This window comes from Pollicipes pollicipes, unplaced genomic scaffold, assembly GCF_011947565.3.
Source record: "Pollicipes pollicipes isolate AB1234 unplaced genomic scaffold, Ppol_2.1 Scaffold_4881;HRSCAF=5763_pilon_pilon_pilon, whole genome shotgun sequence".
Lineage (NCBI taxonomy): Eukaryota > Metazoa > Arthropoda > Thecostraca > Pollicipedomorpha > Pollicipedidae > Pollicipes > Pollicipes pollicipes.
In genome coordinates, this window is record NW_023596576.1 from 9,929,895 (window position 1) to 9,953,300 (window position 23,406).

At 49.6% G+C, this 23,406-nt stretch overlaps 2 protein-coding genes across 2 annotated transcripts; both read left to right on the forward strand.

The window, feature by feature from the left end:
* Positions 1-803: 803 nt before the first annotated feature.
* LOC119101369 (uncharacterized) lies at positions 804-3,769 on the forward strand. The gene is made up of 4 exons (XM_037224699.1): positions 804-837; positions 1,818-1,968; positions 2,325-2,407; positions 3,003-3,769. The coding sequence occupies exons 2-4, from the start codon at positions 1,826-1,828 to the stop codon at positions 3,185-3,187; spliced, it is 411 nt and encodes a 136-aa protein (XP_037080594.1). The 5' UTR covers positions 804-837; positions 1,818-1,825; the 3' UTR covers positions 3,188-3,769.
* A 3,173-nt stretch (positions 3,770-6,942) lies between these two features.
* Positions 6,943-19,021, forward strand: LOC119101192 (uncharacterized). The gene is made up of 4 exons (XM_037224479.1): positions 6,943-6,976; positions 7,663-7,813; positions 14,210-14,292; positions 17,987-19,021. The coding sequence occupies exons 2-4, from the start codon at positions 7,671-7,673 to the stop codon at positions 18,178-18,180; spliced, it is 420 nt and encodes a 139-aa protein (XP_037080374.1). The 5' UTR covers positions 6,943-6,976; positions 7,663-7,670; the 3' UTR covers positions 18,181-19,021.
* Positions 19,022-23,406: the final 4,385 nt, after the last annotated feature.

Below are 23,406 nucleotides of genomic sequence, written 5' to 3' on the forward strand. Positions count from 1 at the left end.
TGTAAAAAAAAATTATCCCGAAAGTTCGAGAACCTGGTGAACCCTAAGTGCATGGTTGAACTGGGCGTCTGGGAAAGCAGATGTGCAGAGTTCGATTTTCCGCGGTGCACGCCTTTCTTGCCAGGGTGAGAGGCAGGCAAGCGCCATATAGCCTCAGTAGCTGTGTCGTAGAGCCGCAATGATAATAACAACAACGAATCCGGGAAGCCGCTCTCGCTACGGATTCCGAAAACTTGCAGGCCCAACTTAGCTCATCGCAGTCGCGAACTGGAAATGTCACGTGGTGAATCGCATCGCAGTGTTTTACATACCCAGGCAAACATATCGTCCCGATTTTTATCCGCGTAGTTTCGAACAGAATTCCCTGCGTAAAGATGTTCAGTGATTAGGTCTTTCTAACGCCAACTTACTTTCCAGCTTTCAAAGTTAGCTTCGTGGCGACCGTCGGAAGAATTGCTACCACAATCATTCTTACAATTGCTCAAATAATGTATCCAGGATGCGTACCATGACTCCGAACGTTCGGTATGTTCGGTGCGCCAGTCCTTTCCCTGCGCATCATACCTCATTTCGGCCATGGGCGTCAAGAGACAGACCGCAGCTCTCCAGGCTTAACAAGTCAGTAGAAAAGCGAGGCATATAAAAGCAGACATGCCGAGACCCTCTCACATTCGTAACCGACCAGCGCCAAGCTACGGCCAGATCGGCACGCTGGTGAGGAGGTGGGGCGGCGTCCGCGGGCGGCGCTAGTGCAGCGTTCGACACTATTTCAGAGACGGCGTCGACAGTGTGGTGTACGGCGCCGTCTGTGCGGTCCTGGTGTGCTCGTCGCTGGAGGTGGGGTCGACTGGCGTCACCGGCTGCAGGCCGTCCCCGCGACTGGTGACCTGCCGGCCGGTGACCCAGGTCTGCCGAAACGGACCGGTCGACAGCGATGCGAGTGACCTCGTGTGCCACTGGGACTGCCGGCTGGTGGGAGAGTGACCGGGCCGACGGCGCCGAGCTGGCGCCGGTTGTTGCGGTGTGGCCTGGACTTGCACACCGCCCGGCACGCTGATCGCTGGTCTGGTGCAGAGGCGTCCTGGACCGCAGGCCCCTGGACTGACACGCCGGTGTCAATGTCACCAATGCTGACACGCTGGTGCCTGAAATGGCTGTTGAAAGATACACCGCAGCCATGTGTTACTAAAGTGTAGTGGGATCATCTGAATTATTCTGAAAACATGGTGCACTTTGTTTCGTGCACTGTATCATGGCTGTCCTCACGGAGGTCGGTCTATAAAATATGCTACCAACTTGCGCATAAATAGATAGCATTATAAAAATCATTTAAGGCTAACTAGCTGCCTGTGACTGCGGGTTTCGCCCACGGCATCATGGCACCCTTACAACAAAACAGGAGTCATTTAATTCATCACACTTTCAGCCATTTTGGCGGCAGTGTAATTCCTTCAGTGTCCTGGGGTGGCAGCTTAGGAAGCACAACTGAGTGAAGCAATTTCAGGTCTTCATGAGAGCATCGCCGTGATCATGCTATAGCTGGAGGGTCATTAAAACTCCGATGTGTGGCGTTGGTCGGAAATTGGTGTGTCGTTGCAGCCGAGTCAAATGTCGTACTTGGTCACGTGAGATTGAATGTGATAATGTCCCCACTACGGGGTCTAAACCGTCTCGGATTACAAATGTTTGCATAGCTTGGCAATGGCAACTTGCAACGTTATGGCATAGGCCAAAGCGAACAAAACCTGCTGCCGCCACTACATTTCCCCACATTGGACTGATTGTCATTGCCTTAACTGAGTTCGCTGCGGTTTCAGATACTGCCATGAAGCTGATCATCTGTATTGTGCTGGCTGTGGCAGCGGTCGTGGCTGCCGATGAAGGCCTATACCCGCAGCCTGCCCAGTCGGCTCCCGACTCCTACGCATACTACAACAATTACGAGCCAGAACTGCCCAAACAGAGCGGGTGCGTGGGTCCTAAACGGGATATCTGTTAGACAGCCAGTGTTATATGGAGCTCCAAGGTTTTCACGATGGCAGGCCGCGTCAATGAAGTTTATGTGCTGAGAACCCCCGTGTCACAGAACATGTAGATCGCTGGTGATATCTCAGGTCCTCTAGGATGTCTACCACACGTGTTATGACATAAACTTGCCCCACATGCCTAAGTAACCTCCATATTTAAACTTATGTAGTGAAACCTACGTTTTCCCGGCCTCGCATAGCCAGGCATACCACGGACAATCACTCCATGAGCAGCGGCCCCAGCGTAGATCGGTATCTCCCACAAGATAACACGATGTCTTACCTGGTTTGTTTCAGCTGGCTGGATCGCCTATTTGGATCTACTCGGCGTCAGGGACTGGCAGGTCTTTTCGGAGGACTGGGAGGAATCGGCTTCGCCGGTGAGCGACATTTGCGTTCTCTCGGAAGGAAACCTAGTGATTTTGGAGACTTGGAAAAATGACGTGGAAAAACTACATAAGTATGATTTACCGCTACGATACGGCTCAAAACTTCGAAGAAATGGCGTCGATTATGCTAATAACACCTCTGTTCCAATTATTATGCATGCTCCGTTGGAAAGCAGTTGATAGATATCATTGATAGCTATAGATGTCATAGATAATTTCAAATTTCTTTCGGCTACATTTCGAATTGGAGACGTAGATAAGGCCAGGTCGCTCGTGCATACATGCGTGTTACGTATATATCTTGCATCTTTTAATTTATGTTGACCCTGGATGTAGATGAAGTGTTAGTTGAACTCTAGCGCGAGCCACTTGGATGCTTGGCAGATGAGGCTTCTTGCCTCCGAGTGTCAGCTCCGGGTGCTGTGTGAGGGCAGCTTACCCCTAACACTTACACCAAGCACAAAGGTGCAGTGACAGTCTCGCGCCCGGCAGCACTGCGGAGAGCCGGAACTGAGGGGCAGCAGCGGCGCACGTCTGCTCCGACGACAGTGGGCCGAGTCAGTAACGCTGCTGTCGCTGTCCGCAGGTCCTCTTATCGCTCTAGTCGTCGTCGTCCTCCTGGTGGCCGTGGGGCTGACCGCACTCAACTACGTCATCAGCACCATCAACTCATCCGGCCGAGGCCTGGACACGGACGAATGGGAGGTCAACCACTCCGTCTGGATGAACCAGCTGCAGCAGGATTTCGAGGACTCGTGGACGACGCATTAGGTCGTCTCCTTAGAGCTTGCGTCATTTGTGCTCTTCGTCATACTTGCGCACGACATCCCTTGTAGTCCATGGACCCTGCAATGCGTCTTCACCTTGACTACCTGTAAATTTGCGACAGCCTGGGCTTTTAGGGAAAAAATAGTGACTTCCCACCATGCTTATATAGTTTCCATCACTCTCCTGCACCACGTAATTGAGTCAAAGTGTTAATTCAGAGCAAATGGCAAGTTATCATGTGCTTTTCTAAGGTGCCAGAGTGTTTATGATACAACTTCAAGCAAATCATGGCATGTAGTTGTTCCTATTCATACTACATTGAAATACCAACTCCTTGGCATGCATTCCAATTACTAGTGATGTTTATTTTACTCTGACAATTACTATGATGCTGCTCCAGTGTTTCGACAGGTTGATGCCTTCCAAGTGTTGTGTTCAAGAAGGATTATGAGTGATCTTTGACAAGTTACTTGGTTTAGAATGCATGCGCGTTTTGCTGAGTTGTGCGCCATTGTCATCGTTGTTTGTTGTGTGGCATTGTGCGTTTGTATTTGTTATGTTTTTGTTATAAAAGGAAGCGTTGGACAACCGACTCGGATCTTTCGGGACAGCATTAGAGAGAGAGAGAGAGAGAGAGAGAGAGAGAGAGAGAGAGAGAGAGAGAGAGAGAGAGAGAGAGAGAGAGAGAGAGAGAGAGAGAAAGAGAGAACTGGCATGCGGATTCATTATTTCTCCAAGGAACAGGAGGGAAGAGCAATGCCTACACGAAAAGTTGCACACAGCGGCGAACTACTCAGGAACCACCGGTGCCTCAATGGGCTCCATCACTTTTCGACTCGTGTTGATCTTTACCGAGCGGCTTCCGTCATCGCAACTAAATTGCGCATACCCATAACTAGGCAGGCCAACTCGTGCTGACGCCAGTAGATGTTCATAATATGTCAGAACACGATGGCTTGACGTTCATCAGGAACCGTCGGTACGATAGCCCGCGCGTTTGTAGCAGTATTTTTATATTTCGGTGGCTGTTTGCCTGATATGAATACCGATATAAAGGCTTTGACTTCATATACAGGATGCTAAAAAGAGCTGAACATTCAGATTTTCGACGTTTCCATGGGTACATTTCCCGCCACCAGACGCACGCTTCGGCGACCACCTCAGGTTCGCTCAAATCATTGGTGATCTGGGAGCGTAATCGTCCAATCGGAACAATCCGAAAAGTAATTAGTAGCAGGGTCGTACTTACTTATTATTAGTGGTGCTGTGCACTCACACACCCACCCTTACGAAGGATATATCCCGGGTGGCATTAGTGATGTGGTTTATCTCTTTGATCTATTCGGACTTGCACGCTGCACTATTTTTGTGAATTAGCACTCAAAACATCCGCGTCGCCGATTGTTTTGGTTCAGCGACACCTACCAATCCACAAGAGCAGCGAAAACAAATTCATTGGTTAACGTGGATAGCGTTTTGTCGATAAAGATGTTTGATGAGTGAATTCACAGCAAGAAAATTTCGCGACATGATACCTGGTCATGCATGAACTTCGCCTCATTTTCATGCTAGACCCCGCCATTGTGCTTACGGTTTCGTTGCCGAAACATTCAGACTAGAGCGTCTTCTTCTGATATATCTTTAACATTAATTTTCTGTGTTTTCTAGGTGTTGTCTCGCTTCATGACACTGGGTCGGTCCCAAGATCGATTTGTGGGAATTGTGTCAAGAGAAATCGCAATCCTTTCACGCGCCAATATTTCGAGGCCGCTCGCTGCTACTGAACGCTGATGTTTTACTGAAATTAGGTCACATACCATGTTCACAATAACTTAGTTCCGGCATGTCAATGTGATAGTTGTATTTCCATGTGCAGATGTAGAGGGTGAGCAAGGGTTGCAATGCAGTGAGGAACGATCGTTGGTTTGGAGCCGTGTTAACTGTACGCCTGCATTAGCTACCCGAGAAGACGGCGGACCTCCCCGGTTGCATCAGGTGGAAGAGCGGTAGACCGTATCAGAGGACTCCGGTTCGAATCTCAACAATTGCGAGCGGATAATTTTGGGGTTAAGGCTCGTACATAGGGCTCAATAACACCTGACGACGAACGAGAATAAATTGCCGAAACGTTGTGTACATACTAACACACTAAACCAGGACGATAGTCTGAACAATCGTCCCATCCGTGACAGCAGTACCTTGTTTGAATCCTTTCGCAAAAGTTGTAGCGTTGAAGGAAAGTACTGACTTGTATGAATATCGTTTATCGTTCGCTAGAGATGTTTAATCAACAAAGCCATGATACCAAATGCTTGCGGGCGATGCGTCGTAGTGCGGAAATTTTACCCCATTTCATACGGGACGATTTATCCCACTCATCGTTTTAGTGGGTTTGTCACCGAAGCGGCCAATCAATATCATCACCTTCTGTTCTTCCCTGACCATTCTTTGGCATTTTATAGCTGCGATGGCCGTTTGTGGCGATCACTGCGGGCCGCTTCGCAACGTTTTTTAGAAGGTGTTCTGCTAATGAAATTTTTATTGGATGCTTACTAGCACCGAAAGCCGGTGTAACTTACAGGGGATTTCCACATTTGAAGACATTGAAGCAAAACATTGCATATAACTATAAGTATATTTTTAAGTGGAAAATAATGTTCTAGACAGCGCGATTTATCTGCTTAGTACAAATGTTCTTTAATACGTCATTGCTTGATTACCTCGTCGTACCTTGCACAGCATTGACTTTGAGTCAATTGACGGCCGTCATGTCTGGAAATCGTGTCCACGAACGCAAGATATGAACAGCCGCACCATTATATTGTTCTTGGTCTTGAACATCACATGATGGGGATAGCAAGATTTGAATGACGTTGCTATGCCGTCACGCAAGCCTGAAATGAACCTTGACATAGTCTGCACGAAATAGTCTGAACATCTCCAAAGTGTGCAGCTCAAAAACTAAAGGATTTTTGGTCTCAAGAAAAGCAGGGCTGTGAAATGCACCAAGTTATATTCGTGAATATTCGACGTGGGTGTGGATATATATTCGTGGATATGGCTATCTTTTGACGTGGATACTTTAGTTCAAAACTCCACACATTTGGAGCACCTTTAACTGAAGCGCAGTGTTCCAATTCAATGCTTCACTTCCGATTGCACCGCTGGTCTGCTTTGCACGTTTTACGAGAAAAGGGTTTAGGCGCGCCCGTCACAGCTCGTCACAAACACAACAAAATCTTATAACTTCGAAATCCGCACTGCGTAGATTTTAAACGAAATTCACCGAAAGAAAAACGGTAAAAAGCGTAGTTGTTTGCACTGACACGTACCCTCTTCGGCTTTAAGACTAATTTTATGACGTCCGCCAAAAATGTCGCTATCGAAACAAATCCAAGCCCTGAGTTACTTCAAACTGCCACAATAATCAGTGCATCAAATGATATATCTCAACACTCTGAGCTTTTAATCTATTCGGTGCGTCAGTCGCTTTCTTGCCCATCTTGCTTCCTTATCTCGGCCATGGGCGTCTGGGGACAACCGGCGTCTGGGCAACTCTCCAGACTGAACCATGTCAGTGGAAAAGTGAGGCTTATAAAAGCGGAGATGTGGAGCCCCTGTTTCATTCGTTACCGACCAGCGCCAAACTCCGGCCAGATCAGCACGCTGGTGAGGAGATGCGGCGGCGTCCGCGGGCGGCGCTAGTGCAGCGTTCGACACTATTTCGGAGACGGCGTCGACAGTGTGGTGTACGGCGCCGTCTGTGCGGTCGTGGTGCGCTCGTCACTGGAGGTGGGGTCTATCGGCGTCACCGGCTGCAGGCCGTCCCTGCGACTGGTGACCTGCCGGCCGGTGACCCGGGTCTGCCAGGACGGACCGGTCGACAGCTGTGCAAGTGATCCGGTGCGCCGCTGGGACCACCGGCTGGTGGGAGAATGGCCGGGCCATGGGGCGCCGAGTTGGCGCCGGTCGCTGTGTGTGGCCTGGACTTGCACACCGCCCGGCACGCCGACCGCTGCTCTGATACAGAGGCGTCCTGGACCGCAGGCCCTTGGGCTGACACGCCGGTGTCAGTGTCACCAATACTGACACGCTGGTGTCTGAAATGACTATCGAAAGATCCACTACATCCATATGTTACCGATGTCACTGAAGCAATTTTGGGTCTTCATCAAAGCGTCGCAGTGATCGTGCTATAGCTGGAGGGTCATTATGGCTCCAAGCTGTGATGTTGGTCGGACATTGGTGTGCCGTTACAACCGAGACAAATGTCGCACTTGGTCTCGTGAGGTTGAATGTGACAAGTTCCCACTTCGGGGCCGATACCGCCTCGAGTTACAGATGTTTGCATAGCTTGGCAGTGCCAACTTGCAGCGTTATGGCATAGATCGATTCGAGCCAAAACTGCTGCCACCGTCACATTTCCCCGCATTAGACTTGTGCTGCCATTGCCGTAACTGGGTTGGCTGCTGTTTCAGATTTCGCCATGAAGCTCATCATCTGTATTGTGCTGGCTGTGGCAGCGGTCGTGGCTGCCGATGAGGGCTTCTACCCGCAGTCTGCCCAGTCGGCCCCCGACTCCCACGCATACTACAACAATTACGAGCCAGAATTGCCCAAACGCAACGGGTACGTGGCGTCTGAACGGGATATCCGTTGGATAACCAGGGTATTCTAGTTATCCGTTGGATAACCAGGCCAATGCAAAGCTCCAATGTTTTCACGACGGCAAGCCGCGTCAATCACATTGATGTGCTGAAGACTCCGTGACCCGTAATGTGTGGATCGCTGGTAATATTTCATGTCCTCTGAGGTGTCTACCACACTTTCTTTGACGTGAACTTGCCACGAATGCCTAAGTAACCTTCCTCCATACCAAAGCCGATAGCGTGAAAGCTACCTTTGTTCAGCCTCGCTACCCAAGCACACTACCAACGGTTACTCCCTGACCAGCGGCACCAGTATAAGTGGTTATCTCCTACACGGCAAGGCAATGTCTTAATTGGCTTGTTTCAGTTGGCTGGATCGTCTGTTTGGATCTACTCGGCGCCAGGGACTTACAGATCTTTTCGGAGGACTAGGAGGAATCGGTGGCGCCGGTGAGACACTTTTGCATTCCCCAAAGGGAAAATCAATGACCATAGAGTCTTTGAACGGCGTGGACAAACTACATGAGCAAGGGCTACCATTACAGTACGACTCAAAACTTCGCGGAAAGGCTTGCCAATGTTTTATGCGCGTTAGTTACGTTAACTGTGTCTTAATTCAGAGGGCGGAGCGTGCTATAGTAGAAAAGAATGGATGGATATCAAATCTGTGTCTGTCATAGCCGAGTGGCTATGCTGCTCGACTCCGGTACTGAATGCCATAGGTACCATAGATAACTCTCAAGCTCCCCGCGGTCACATCCCTGGACGGAGACGTAGATAAGAAGGCCAGATCGCTTTAACCCCGACCCTGGGTGCAGCTGAAGTGTCAGTATGATAACAACGCATATCCACGCTGGAAGCTTTGCACGGCAGGCTTCTTGCGAACATGCGAACTCCGGCTGAGTTAGAACTAGAAGAGCAGTCTTCCCCAGCACTTGCACCATACACGAAAGTGAAATGTCAGTCTCTCGCGCACGGCAGCACTACGGAGACCCGGAACTGAGGGGCAGCAGCGGCGCACGTCTGCTCCGACGGCAGTGGGCCATGTCAGTGACGCTGCTGTCGCTGCCCGCAGGTCCCCTTATTGCTGGGATCTTTATCGTCATCCTGGTGGCCGTGGGGCTGACCGCACTCAGCTTCGCCATCAGCACCATCAACTCATCCGGCCGAGGCCTGGACACGGACGAATGGGAGGTCAACCACTCGGTCTGGATGAATCAGCTGCAACAGGACTTCGAGGACTCGTGGACGACGCAATAGGTCGTCTTCTCGGACCGTGCGCCATTTGTGCCGCGCCCGTCCTTTCCCATACGTGCACGCGGTATCCTCTGTGATCTATGGACTCTGCAGTGCGTCTTCGCCTCGCATATTCGCACTATTCCCGCGCTCGGGTCAGTCAGAGTCTGTGCGTAAATACGAACACTTTTCCCAACGTGTCCTGGTGATGTCTCATCACTTTTCTGCGACATACGATTGGGGTAGTGTTCATTTAGAGTAAACGACCAGCCCCGATATGCCTTTCTAAGGTGCCAGAGTGCTTATGATATCAATTTAACCAAATCATGACACATAATGGTTGTCATTCATGTTCATCTATTTATCAATACGTTTTCCAGGCACTTCAATAACTTGTGATAAATGATGCTGTTCAATTATATTCGACAGGTTGATGCCTTTATTTCGAGGTAATGTTCGCAAATGCTCATGAATGATGTTTTGATTTGTGTTAACATGCCAATTATGTTTCGAGCGCTGTTACTTCACTAAGAATACGTGTTTTTGCTGAATTGTGCGCCATTGTCATTGTTACTTGTTGTGCGACATTGTGCGTTTGTATTTGTTATGCACTTGTTATGAAAAGGGACGGTTTGAGAACAAATAGGAATGTATATATGTATATGTTTCTTCATGGCGGCTACAGGAACGAACAAATCAGGAACGGTCGGCCCGTTCTTGGCTCCTTTACTTTCCGACTCGTATAAATCGCTGCAGAGTGGCATGTGTCATCGCCACCAAATTTTGTAAACCCGTCACTTGGCAAACCGCCTCGCGTTGACGTCAACACGTGTTCATGATAGGCCATAACACGATGGATTGACGTCATCAACAAACGCCGGGAAGATTGCTTGCGCGGTTGTGGCAGTAGATTGAGATTTATGTAGGCGATTACCCATTAGGAAATTTCATACATTCAATCTCTGAATACCGGGGTCTGCACCTGCAAGCGTAAGTTCAGAGCTTGCTTACCAAATATTCATTGAGAGTGTCATATTAACAACGCCTTATATATCGATGGTCGATAAATGTCAGAATAAGCACTCTCAACTTCCTTTCTTTCTTACGTCAATTTTCGGATCTTCCCTCGGATTAAGAAAGGAATAGCTTGCCTGTCTGCCGTTTGGTTCACCATAGTCTCCTAATCAGAAATGAGCTTAAGGTGCAATGTTTATATGAGCGATGTCGATCAAGAAAACTGTTCAAATAGGCAGCATCATACGCTCTTAGGTGCATAATTAAAGTTTTGCACGTTGTAAAAAAGATAAGTTTTGTTTTGCTCCGAAAGAAATATGTAATACTTTGTCTAACAATTTTCAAGATCGCACAAAATCGAATAGGACAACATTAACTTCAAAAGAATTTGCCTTATCTAAAAAGTCAACTTGGTTGATACCATTGTCATTCAGTGGCGGAACTAGAGGGACAGGGGGGGGGGGGAGCGGCGCCATTCCCCTCTTTTCACCTCTTTGGGCCCTGAAGTCGGCCATAAGCTCCAAACGGCTTGATGGGCATCCGAGCGGACGCAGGTTTTTAACAACAAACGCTGAACATTGGACGTCTTTGTGCCTCACGGCGACCAAGAACAGTCGCAAGCAAAGCTGAAGGGCCCGTGAGGTGACAAAGCCAATTTCTCGCCAATTGGGAGGGCGGTAATTGGAAAGCCTTTAAGGTTCACTACGTTGTTCAGGTACTCTACCCTGTTGCTGGGGGCCCTGAATATCCACTAACCAGGTCAATCCGATCGTTAAGGAGCATTTCACGTCGAACGTGATCTCTTTGCATTTGTTCTGACGATCCTACCCTGTCGTCGGGGGCCATATACGTTCATCTGTCAAGCCACTTTCGATCGCTGAGGGACGTGCACCTTGGTCTTCCCGTTTGCTTGGCGGGAACTGCGCTCTGACCGGGGCCCTGTGTGCTCACCTTCCGGAACACTCCAGATCGTTCATGACCCAAACGCGTTGGCCTCGGGTTCTTCTCGTTTGCTCGGAGAACCCTGCGCTATTGACGGGAGCCTGTTTGTTGACCTGCCGCGGCACCCGGCCGCTCGAACGCTTAGGTGTCATCACTATCGGCCTTCGGTTGAGCTGCCGCGGCACCCGGCCGCTCGAACGCTTAGGTGTCATCACTATCGGCCTTCGGTTGAGCTGCCGCGGCACCCGGTCGCTCGAACGCTCAGGTGTCATCACTATCGACCTTCGGTTTATCCATTTTACCGGAGCGCCTTCACCGTGGACGGGGCTCTCAGTGTTAATCGGTCGGGCCATTCCTGATTGCTCGGGGCCCTCTTGATAGCTCCGGGCCCTCCACATTAATCTTTGGCTCCTCCGATGAAGTCAGAGGGATCTTTCTCTGCCACGAACCGTCCCACACGTGCTTCCGAGCTTAAGCAGCCCCGTCGCTCATGATGTTTCGCATTCTCGTGTGTACGGGTCTGGCTAAATAAACTCATGAACACAAGTCCGAGATCTGCTAGACGACGAGTCCCATTGGCGCCTCAGCAGCAGAGAGCAGCAGTTTTGGCAGCAGGGAGCAGCAGTCAGAGATGGTTTTTATTGATTTTTACGCGCAATTTCGTAAGGTAACTTTACGCGCTGCCAACGTCCCATAAGTCATTTCCCATTTGTGATTAAGTTGTTGAATTTGTGACGCTCATTACGCTTGTGGATCACATTCCTAAGACCTTTTCAATGCTGGCATGTTTCACACTTCTCACTACAGTCCAAACAAAAATTCCGTACTTGTCACTAGCCATCCGCTAATCACATCAACTAGCCAGGTTTTTGCTGGAACAACTAGCCGAAAACCGACTAGCCGCAACTACTCTTGGGATAAAGTGTCGCGCTTGTTTTTAATGACGTTTAGTAGCCAACTTTAACTCACCTTGTCCTATCTCCTCCGAGATACTTAGCCGAAAAATAGCAGGATACACCATGATCTGAACAAAATGAATGACGTTCATATATGCAGATGCGTACCACGTCCAGCTTTCTAAGCATGCGCACAGCAAGGTATTAGCAAACGCAACATGGAAATAGCATACGCAACAATTTGAGAATTTAATGGACCAAATGTGATCATTTTTGGAGGGGGTACCGAGCTCCAAGGGCCACAATGTTGCGCGGTCACGCCCTTGACGAAATCCCAGGTCCACCACTACTACATCAAGTTATCACTTAAGCTTCGCATCTGATTTTCAAGGACTGTCGGACGTGTTTTTCCCACCAATGTTCTCAGAATTTCCAACAGCATCCACCTCATACGTACATGCATACTGGATTATGTTATGTCCGTCACTGTTTTCGGCCTCATGTGCCTATTCCATCCACCAATTGTAAGCCAGAAACCGAAACCACGGCCGCCGATCCATAACGGTGTCACGTCAAAAGTCAGCCACATAAAGGAAGACGTGCTCGGTCCCTTGCACACCCGTTATCGATCAGTGCCACGCTCTGGCCAGGGAAGGACGCTGGTGAGGAGGTGGGGCGGCGTCCGCGGGCGGCGCTAGTGCAGCGTTCGACACTATTTCGGAGACGGCGTCAACAGTGTGGTGTACGGCGCCGACAGTGCGGTCGTGGTGCGCTCATTACTGGCGATAAGGTCTTTTGGCGTCATTAGTTGCAGGCCGTCCCTGCGACTGGTGACCTGCCGGGCGGTGGCCCAGGTCTGCAGGGACGGACCGGTCGACAGTGGTGCGAGTGACCCGGTGCGCCGCTGGGACTGCCGGCTGGTGGGAGTGGCCGGGCCGATGGCGCCGAGCTGGAGCCGGTCGCTGTGTGTGGCCTGGACTAGCATAACGCCCGGCACGCTGACCGCTGCTCTGATACTGAGGCGTCCTGGACCGCAGACTCCTGAGCCGACGCGCCGTGTCAGTGTCACGAGTACTGACACGCTGGTATCTGAAACGGCTGTAGAAGGACGCATCGCATCCGTGTGTCACCGAAACAGTAGAGTTATCTGCACAATTCTTTAAAAATGGGGCAAGTTGTTTCTTGCAGTATATGACTAATGTCCTTTGATCGCAGTCAGTCAACAAAATACGTGATTAAGTGTGTCCTCTGCATCTCAGTCTTATAACGTAACGAACGCATTTTAGGTTAACTACCTACCAGTGTCTGTAGCTTTTGACCGCGGCATCCTGGCGTCTTCACTAAAAAATGCGCCATTTTATCCATCGCACCTTCAGTAGTTTGGGCGCCAGTGCAATTAGTTAAATGCCCTGGGGTTGAAGGGGAAGTATCTTAGGACAAAAAAGAGTCAAGCAATTTTGGGTCTTCATCAAAGTGTCGCAGTGATCGTGCTTTAGCTGGGAGGTCATTATAGCTCCAAGGTGCGACGTTGGTCCGAAATCGGTGTGCCGTTACAACTGGGTCAAACGTCGTAATTGGTCACGTGAGGTTGAACGTGGTAATGTTCCCACTACGGGGTCGATGCCGCCTCGAGTTACGGACGTTTGCATAGCTTGGCAGCGGCAACTTGCAACGTTAGGGCATAGGCCAAGGCGAACAAAAACTGCAGCCACCGCAACATTTCTCCACGTTAGACTGATGGTGCCATTGCCGTAACTGGGTTGGCTGCTGTTTCAGATTTCGCCATGAAGCTCATCATCTGTATTGTGCTGGCTGTGGCAGCGGTCGTGGCTGCTGATGAGGGCTTCTACCCGCAGCCTGCCCAGTCGGCTCCCGACTCCTATACATACTACAATTACGAGCCAGAACTGCCCAAGCGGAACAGGTGCGTGGGTCCTCAGCGGGATATCCGTGAGACAACCAGGGTATCCTAGTTGTCCGTTAGACAATCAGGCTAATGCGAAGCTCCAATGTTTTCACGATGGCGAGTCACGCCAACAAAATTTAGGTGCTGAGAGCCACCGTGAGCTTGAACTTGAGGATCGTTTGCGTCATTTTAGGTACATCTATCACACGCACGTGCGCCTTAGTAACCTTCCTCCACACGTCTAAAACAATATAATGGAATCTACGTTTGCCCAGCCTCGCATAGCCAAATATATCACGGACAGTCACTCCACGAGCAGCGGCCCTAGCACAGGTCGGTATCTCCCACACGATAACACGATGTCTTATCTGGTTTGTTTCAGCTGGCTGGATCGTCTATTTGGCTCTAATCGGCGCCAGGGACTGGCAGGTCTTCTCGGAGGACTGGGTGGAATCGGTGCCGCCGGTGAGAGACTTTTGCATTCTCTCACATGGAAACTTAGTGTTCTTGGAGACTGCATGGCGTGGATCAGCTTCGTAAGGATGGTTTACCGGCTCGATACGACTGAAAACTTTGAGGAAATGGCCTGTAGGCATTTTATGCACATCGATTATGTTAATAGTTCGTTCCAATTTCTTTATATGTTGCGGTGAAAAGGAACCGATAGATATCAAAGCTGGGCCTGCCATGTTATTTGTGCCACCTGCTAGCAGGACTTGAAGCCGTAGATGCCATAAATACTTCTCAGGCTTTCGCTGTCACATATATGGGAGCGTAGATAAGAAGGCCAAGTCGCTTTTACATACGTACATTTTACGCACATACCCCACATTTTTATGTTGCACCGACACGCTATGGTCTACACCGACTCTACAAAACTGTACCACATTATTGTGTAACTAGGATGTTGGCAGTCATCCGCTTCATCCTCAAATTGTGGGAGCGTTTTATCTGAAGCGCGTCACGAATCCGTCTCGACTAGTCCACTTTACGAAGCATTTCACCTATTGTGTGGTCTGGTCATATGATGATACAACACCAATAAGTGCAGTGTAGGTTACTTGCCTGTTGGTGATTGCGTGTCTCCCCACTGCATGTTTTTGTATCACCCCACCTGCCGTAGTTTGGACACCCCCACAGTCCACTCCGCATCCATGCTGGTGCCTCTTCGGAAGCTTGACAGGCGGCGGAACTGCTGTAACCGCAGTCATCACGGCTCCATGCTCCGTTGGGAGCTTGAGAGTTACCACGGCATAAGTGGAAGAAATTACACCTAGATGGTTTGACCTTGGATTGGAATTGACGTGCTGATGCAGCTGAGTGTAGTGCAGGTCTAGGTCATAACATGAGCTTGAACGTGGCAATGTTGGATCTACGGAACCACCGTAGATTTCGAGCTAGAAGTGTTTCCATAGCCCGACAGTGTCCTCTCTTAATATTGTGACAGAGGTTAGTTGCATCCAAACGTTCGGTGTCCGTCTTGTCAAAACGCCTGTGTCCATAAGAGCTTGGGCGCCACTGTGCTCTGCTCAGAGCCACTGCATTTCGCGATCTTGGCGTCAACGTAGCTTTGACAGCGAAGCAGTCTGCCACCACTGTTGCAGGCCCTCACAGGAGGTCGATCGTGGTATTACTGGAACTGGATCCCCTGTTGTCTCAGATTACCGCGTGCAGCTGATTGTATGCCTTGGGCTGGGTGTGTCAGCCGTGGTGGTCGCCGCTAAGGACTGCCCTCCCAGCTCCATACTGGCTTCTATTCCCAAACCGCCTTCTGCTTAAATTACTGTGCGCGATTTGAAACCCATGGTTTTAAAATATTGCCACGTGCCTAGTCAACCGGCGTAGGTGGCGTATGACAAGACCACATGAGCCGCTGAATCGGGATGCATCGTCCCAGCCCGAAACAGTTAAAGTGACTATGGCTCTGGGGCTAAAGCTTCGTTCGCGGCCCGGAAGCTCCGGATTCGACCCTTCAGGCCCGCAGGGTTCTAAGGGCCCACCAGGGTCCTGGGGTCTCTGAAGCATTGTGGGGGCCCGCCCGTCGACCAGAAGTCCCAGAACTGAGGCAATGACCCCGATACCTAGCAGCGGTCCGGTGCTGAGCAACTACCCATATGCCGATCAGGACCAGTATCAAGACCCTACTATATGAGAGAGCCTCCCCGGCGTCGCTCAGGGGGCTTCTGACTTACTGAGGGCTCTCTCTATCGGCCAAGGAGCCCCGGTACTGAGCAGAAAACTGAACACGGGATCTGTGCAGTTGCGCTTGATCCCCGATAATGAACAAGGGATCCACGCATGGAACAGTGCCTCCGTAGATCCAAGACATTGAACAGGGGCTCCGACCAGGACCTTTATTAGCCGAACAGGGGCAGAGCCAAGGCCCTCGGATTTCAGTCCAAGTGACTCCTCTTGAATCACTAGGAGAACCCGTGAGATAATGAGACGCATTCCGGTTGGGGTACCGACACTGGAGGCCTCATCTATCGAACGTGGACATTGTCAAGGCCCCATATTATCAGTCAGACGACATTCACCGGCATAGCACATGGGCCCTTGGGAATCGGGCCCGAGGAATTGAAGGGGTCCCGCTGTTGATCAGGGGTCCGAACAGGGAATCACCAATACTGAAAAGGGGCTCCAATAACGGAACAAAAAAGCCATGGCCCTCGAGTAACAGTGATGGGTCTTGCACTTTCTTCACTCGGGGCGCCTGATACAAATTGGAGCCTCCCACTCGGCCCGGGTTACCAGGGTAACGGAACAGGGTCTGTTGTACCGTACCAGCCAGGACGTTTTTGTGTCAGCCAGGTGTTTCCTATTTAGTTGTGTGGAATCCATCCCCCCCCCCTTCCCCGACTTAGGCTACAGTCCCCAAACTGTTATTGTTATATATATATATATATATATATATATATATATATATGAGTGTTATTCAGGGGGCTTCTGTGACTGTGGAAGGACTGACCTAAAGGTCAGTTCATGGTGCTCTGACCAACTGGTAGAGCTACCAGTCGCAGGCCCCTGGTAGTGGAGCAGACAACGGAGAACATCATCCTGTCCCCAGAGCCCCAGGACGAAAATAGAAGCCCAAGCCTCGTAGAGGCGGTGAGGAAGATCTGTCCCTAAGAAAGCCAAAAGGTTTGGGCTTCGCAAAACTCTACCATAATTCAGTAGGAGTCCATTCAAGTTATTCTGGTTAGAAGCTCTTGCATCAAAAATTTTACGCATGGCAGGTTATATGTTAAAAGTCATTGCATTAGAAGTGGCGTCATGTAGAAGTCTTTGCATTAGAACTTCTGCCGCGTAGATGTTTATGCGTTAGCAGTTTTTTCATTGAAAGTGACGTCACGTAGAAGTTTTTTTGTTCTAAATTTCGTGGCCGAGAGGTATTTGCGTCAGAAGCGATCCCGTGGAAGTTTGGTCGTTAGCAGTAATCGCGTCAGAAGTTCTGACGTAAAATCGTAGCAGTGCCATTCCGCCGCGCACAGTCGTCGGACTCGTCGCCTTCCGTGCCGGCTGTAGAATCTCCTGCGATGTTCCTAAACCAGGTCGCTTCCCAGATTGAAGACATTACAGGCACATTTCTATCGGAATATGTGCTATTAATGCCCTAGAAGCTAGTTAAAAAAAGTGTTACGGTTGCACGACGGATCAGGAAAATATCGCCCGGTAAACCTAACGCGAGGGTCGCTTTAAGCCCCTCCCCCTTCTCAAAACGATAGTCAAGTGCACTGAAATGAGACTAAGATATTTTGGTCGCTGACATACTATAAAAGAAAGGTGTAGTGTGTAGCATTGCAATTCAGTTCGCTTATAAATAAACCATTTATGATGCATGTGATAGCATGCGTCCTCCCAGAAATACACCGAAAGCGTTTTACATATTTTGAGAGTAGATGCCAGCTATTGAGTACATGGCCGCACGCAGAATTCTCTTCAGGTGAGGAGACGGAACATAGTAAAAGTATAGTAGCGGAGATTATATATATATATATATATATATATATATATATGTATATATATATATATGTACACACAGCGGAGCTTACTCTATACACAGATGTGCAGGGACAGTATTTCGCATCCGGCAGCATTACAGGGAGAGCAGGGGCTGAGCGTGCAAGTCAGTCGACAACGCTCCTGTCGCTGTCCACAGGTCCCATCATCGCCGTGGTCGCTGTTGTCATCGTGGTCGCAGTGGGACTGACCGCGCTTAACACCGTCATCAGCAACATCAACTCGTCTGGCCGAGATCTGGGCACTGACGATTGGGAGATCAACCACTCCGTCTGGATGGACCAGCTGCAACAGGAATTTGAAGACTCGTGGGAGACGCATAAGCTCATGTAACTGGGGCATGCGTCATTTGCGAATCTTGTCATACGTGTTCAGTGTGTTCATCGTGATTGAGGGCTGTGTCCTGACCCCGCTTATCCGTAATATTCTTGCTCCCGAACAGACTGTCGGAGGTTTTGGTTGTGAAAACTTTCGATACGCAACGCGCTCAGATGAATGTTCACTACTGCGATGGGGGAAAGAAACAACAGGGAGCTAGTGTTTCTTCCGTTAGAATGTTAGCGTGCATGATTCCGATGTACCAGAGTTGTCATGATGCATGCGTAGATAAAAAGGTCCTATTTTGTTGCCGTTTGTCTGTCGATACCTACGTTTTGGTGCGCAGCTCGAACTGCATCATATAGAAAATTTGATTTTTAAGTATGGGTAGTCTGTGCTTTACACGCTGCTACCGGGTCTCAGCCCTTATTTTTGTTGATATATGCGCCGATGCCATGTTTCGTTGATATTCATCGAGTGACCTCGTGCCGTCGTGCGTTGTATCTGAGAGAGACAGCGGATAACGCGGACCAAACTTTCTGAAACTCGTAGGTGTTCAACTCGAGTGTGTGTGTATACATTTGGCTTCATGACGTCTTCAGGGCCGAACTCATCGGCGACCGCATCCCCTGTATGGGCTTAAGTATCCTTAATTTTTTGTTGACTGCGACGGAACAGTGCGCTGTATCACAACCAAACTTCGCAAAGCTTCCAAGGAAAAAACCAACGTTTGTTGACTTCGCCAGATGCTCGTGGTAGTTGAAAAATTTGACATCGTCCATAAAGGTTGGCAAGACTTCTTGTACGGCTGTAGCGGCAGGTCCCACATAAGAAAGGTGGCCGCCCAGTATGGCCATAGCAATGCCTTTGACTTTATTAATGGCATGCTCCACAAAGCTAAACATCCAGAACCATAACACGTCAGAGGACAAATAGACTGGCTCCACCCGTGTGTTGTGACGAATGCTATTGTCGGAGCTCCTCTGCATCTCGCTGCCATCCCGCGATGTAATCACCCGATCGGAATGATTCAAACTGCTGTGGATGGTCCAGGCTAGTCTCACACAAACAGCGCCCGACGTCTATCCTACGATTGAGGTATCATAAGTCACGCAAAATGCTTTTAAGATATTAGTTATTTTGAGCAATGCTAAGTCCCTTCATAGGTATTTCTCCTCCCCCCATAACAACAATACATTTTTTAGAGACGCGAGACGAAAGAGCGGTTGGTGCGCGTCAGAACATTACCATAATGCATGCCGAGGTCAATGTTAAATATTTTGATATAAAAAGTACTCGGGTCAAATCAAGTCAAAATCAAGACGGGTCAAGATCAAGCCACGTCAAGTCAGTCCGACTGAGGGACAGCCTACTTAACAGGAACGTTCTACATTTGCGCTTATCATGGCGCACCGTACATTTTGTATTGTCCTGAAGCAATGCGCTCTCTTCACGGAATTATTTATCATTAATGCAGACAACCTCAGATTGTTGTGTCGCGACTCAGGGGCTCTGTGACGTCGTCAGGAGCCAGCCGGCCGGCATCGGTGAACGTGCCGGTGCGGGCTCGCGTGACACACTGTGATGCCTGAACACATTCGCTGTTAAACCATCGCGCGACTTGGAGTCTCCGACACGACGCTCTGGCCGCGGGCCTGACGTTCGCTGCAGAGACCTCCCGCAGGTAATCTGCCAAGGAACCAGGGCGAAAAGCTGTAGCGGTGCTCGCTTCGTTGGCCGTGGCCCCACCAGGGCAGCCGAGGCGTGCCACCCGTCTACGATTCAGCCCGGCCGTCTCCAGCTTTCTGCCATGAGGGGGAAAGGATGTCGTGCTATAACGCAGGGCCCTCACGGTGGTGCCGCCTTTTCAAATCAGTTTGGGGGGCTCAGCCGGTAGGGCTGACCTAACCTGCCCTCAAAAACCTGATTTCTCCTCGGATATCGGCCACATATATTTGCGTTCTCGATGTCAAGGATCAAAACTGTGGGAAACACCGGCCCGCGGCACGCTGCACTGGGTTTTCATGTGTAAATCGTAACTGTAAAATCTTGCATGCATCCGTGTTTGACATTACCTATATCAGGTTTACAAAGCAGCAGTTGGAAGGTAAAACAAACAGAATGTCTTCGTGTGAAACCTCCGTTTATCGACGGTAAGCTGTGAGAGAGCTTAACGCCGCCAGCCACCTATTACCTAACACCTGCCGTATGTGGCAGTGGATTTTGTGTTGCAATCCATATGATTTTGAGTGAAAAACCTTCCAAGAACGGCAGACTGACCTGGCATATAAGGGAGTAAGAGTGACAAAAACATACGTAGTGTCTACTGGATACTGTATCGTACAAAATTAACATGAAACTGACGGTAATGCCTTCAGGGAGGTACCCAGTTTACCAGCATTTCAGGAAAGTTTCTGCATTTCATTGATCCAATATTCCTGTTTTGTCCAGGTTCACCGGGAAAGAGTGCTGAAAGAAGCATTGGGGTGGGGCTCAAGGCAGCAACAGAGTTGGGGGGGGGGGGTTCCCTCTCTGCGAAAATATATAAGGTGACAGCCCTGGGCTCGTGTGCCATCGTGTGATGCTCGGAAATATATTCGTTCCTAGATCACCGCGCGTCATGGAGTCTCTGATCCGACGCTCCTCCCGCGGTTCTGACAACCGCTGCATCCGGCGATGAGCAGCTGGGACTCACACTTCGAATTGCTCTGGACGTTTTTCCACCTCCACTATTCCTGCCTCAGCCCGGTACGCCCCGTCTGCCGTGGTGTGGATGGGCGTTGGCGTTCGATGTATATCACGGCGTTGGGTGGCGAGAAGGACTCCCTGTGGTGCGGCGCCTCTAGAGGCAGTTTTGCTGCACTGCGCGAGAAGCGGGCTGTAATGGGTGTTTCGCGCGCTACCTGCCACGCCCAAGCCGGAAGATGCCGCTGAGTATGCTGAGACGCTTCGCCGACTCACCAGGTCGTGTTATGAGTCGATACGTTCGGCACTTATGAACTGGGATCACATGCCTTCTGTTGGTCACCTGGTGCGATGTCGTACAGCATATGCGACCCTGACAGACGCACGGCCAGACCAATGAAGTGCACATGGAAAAATTTGAAATACGCTGTTGAAAACTGCGAATCTACCCGTGGAAGCAAATACAAAATGCGCATGTTTCCGGTGATAATATAGCTCACTTGCCTCACCCAGTGTCAAAACGGTCTTCCGTTCTTGAGAATGCGACATAGTGAGTACAAGGTAGGTATCGTCAATGTTGTAAATGACAGAAGTCGTCACTTTGTCAATGTCGTCAATTCCAAACTTATGCGGGAACCTCGGGGCAGGTCTTATTCTTAAACTAGAGTACGGTCGATGGGAGGGGAGACTGTACAAGTATAGAGAGGCAAGCCTAGTAGTTGTTTGACAAACTTGGTGCATTGTGTACCCGCCTTCAACGCTTCTTGCTCCCACTTAGTTCTGTACGCCTCAGAGATGTCACTTATCAAAGTCCGACTACAGCTTTCGTAACCGCTGGTTATTTCAGCAGAGACGAGGCAGTAAGTTGACAAGGAAGGTGGCTGAGTTTCAGAAGTCACTGAAGTAGTACTTACTGTAGTACGACCGAGACGAGGGCCTAATCGTTAGACGGTCCGACTGGCTGGGGTCGGTCGGAGCAGGTCCCTGATGGCCATTCCACATCAGACTCAAGCTTGTATAAGAGTGGCAATTTAAGGTCAAAGCTATAAAGTCCCGCCATCAACGTCTCCGAGTTTGATTCAAGTGGAGCTTCCTATGGAAAATTAGTACAAGAGATTTTTAATGCCAGCTGACTTTCGAGGTTACTCCGGATTATTCAGGCATTGTTTATTACGTCGTATGGAAGTGCCCTCACTCCATAACTCCAGTATCACCCAATGGCAACTTCCATACTCTTTCAAACATGAAAGCTTTCGTATGTTTTTTAAAGCCTTCATGTAACACGCATCACTTTATTTGCAACGTCCGGGCCAAAGGACTTTGTCTAAATTCACACGTTTTGAAATGACAGGTGTCGCAGGTCACATTTTTAACTTTGCGTTTTGCCCAACGGGTATTTACGGATTTAGAGCTGCTGATTCCATTCCTTGCAACCTGGATGCGAATAAGATTGTTGTAGTAGGATCAGGATTGTAAAACGGAGCCAGTACTCAACACCATGTACATAACTTGCTCGAGGTAAGTGTCGTTGGAGTGGCGTGTCAAATCGGATAAAACACAGCCGTGTTCAGCTTCACCAGTCTCGCGTTGTTTAAATCAACACATTCATATCCAAGACAGAGCTACTTCAGGACTGCTTGAATGATGATATTCAGGATGTTAACCAAGACTGATATCAGGGTCATGGTGACCAAACCGGTCATGCTGGTCATATTGACCCTGAACCTGATCATCGGGAATTATGAGCCACGTTCAAAAGGTCTGAAGGCGTGCGTGCGGCAAGGAAAAATATGCTTACCATGGAAAATTGCACGTCTCTGCTTGTGTCATTTGACCACGTCAGGTCAAGAGTGAAGCAAAATATTGATATCATTTGACCTCATCGGGCCCGAAACGTGAAAGGCTGAAAGGCTTTGGTGTTACATGATGATCAAATAGCACACTTGGAGCTATATTCATGCAACATCATAAAGATTTCGAAGCATCAAATCAGCGAAACAAAATCAAAACATCTGTTGACTTTAATCACAGGCTCCAAAAGCCACCCGGGCTGCAAACTGGGTGTTGGCGTCATGGTCGTCACGGCATCCCTAACCCCACCCTGTCTCGTCAAAATTGAAAGAGTTTTGGCAAAACACTTCTCGTCTTGCTGCATTTGACGACGAGTGGCACACATCCCATACATCCCACTGATCTGGGGAGTTGGTGAATGGGGAGGGCGATGCTGTAATATGGCATGATGAACACGCGCTACCATTTGCGTCTACCATCTCACAAGTCAAGCGAAATGGCCTCAGTTGTCGTTGCGTTCGTGAACCTCCACAACAGCTTGTGAACCTGCACGTTGGTTCTCTGCTGTCTCCAAACAATACAGGTTATCGCATGAATGTAAGACGTCTCATCGCCAAGGCCGTATGAGAGAGGTAAAACCCTCCGGTGATTCTCGCTTCATCTTCGTTTGGCGTCAGCGTAACGTCACCGGTGCCGAGACTTCAAGGCCTGTATCTGCACGCGAGGCCGGCCGTGCTCGGTCCGTGCCTGTCTTCTTAGTTACCA

What these genes read in the sequence shown, in the direction of transcription:
- LOC119101369 (XM_037224699.1), top strand. Translation starts at nt 1,826, where the DNA reads ATGAAGCTGATCATCTGTATTGTGCTGGCTGTGGCAGCGGTCGTGGCT. An exon ending in GAACTGCCCAAACAGAGCGG is followed by an intron (nt 1,969 to 2,324) that starts GTGCGTGGGTCC and finishes GGTTTGTTTCAG; the next exon opens with CTGGCTGGATCGCCTATTTG. An exon ending in GGGAGGAATCGGCTTCGCCG is followed by an intron (nt 2,408 to 3,002) that starts GTGAGCGACATT and finishes CGCTGTCCGCAG; the next exon opens with GTCCTCTTATCGCTCTAGTC.
- LOC119101192 (XM_037224479.1), top strand. Translation starts at nt 7,671, where the DNA reads ATGAAGCTCATCATCTGTATTGTGCTGGCTGTGGCAGCGGTCGTGGCT. An exon ending in GAATTGCCCAAACGCAACGG is followed by an intron (nt 7,814 to 14,209) that starts GTACGTGGCGTC and finishes GGTTTGTTTCAG; the next exon opens with CTGGCTGGATCGTCTATTTG. An exon ending in GGGTGGAATCGGTGCCGCCG is followed by an intron (nt 14,293 to 17,986) that starts GTGAGAGACTTT and finishes CGCTGTCCACAG; the next exon opens with GTCCCATCATCGCCGTGGTC.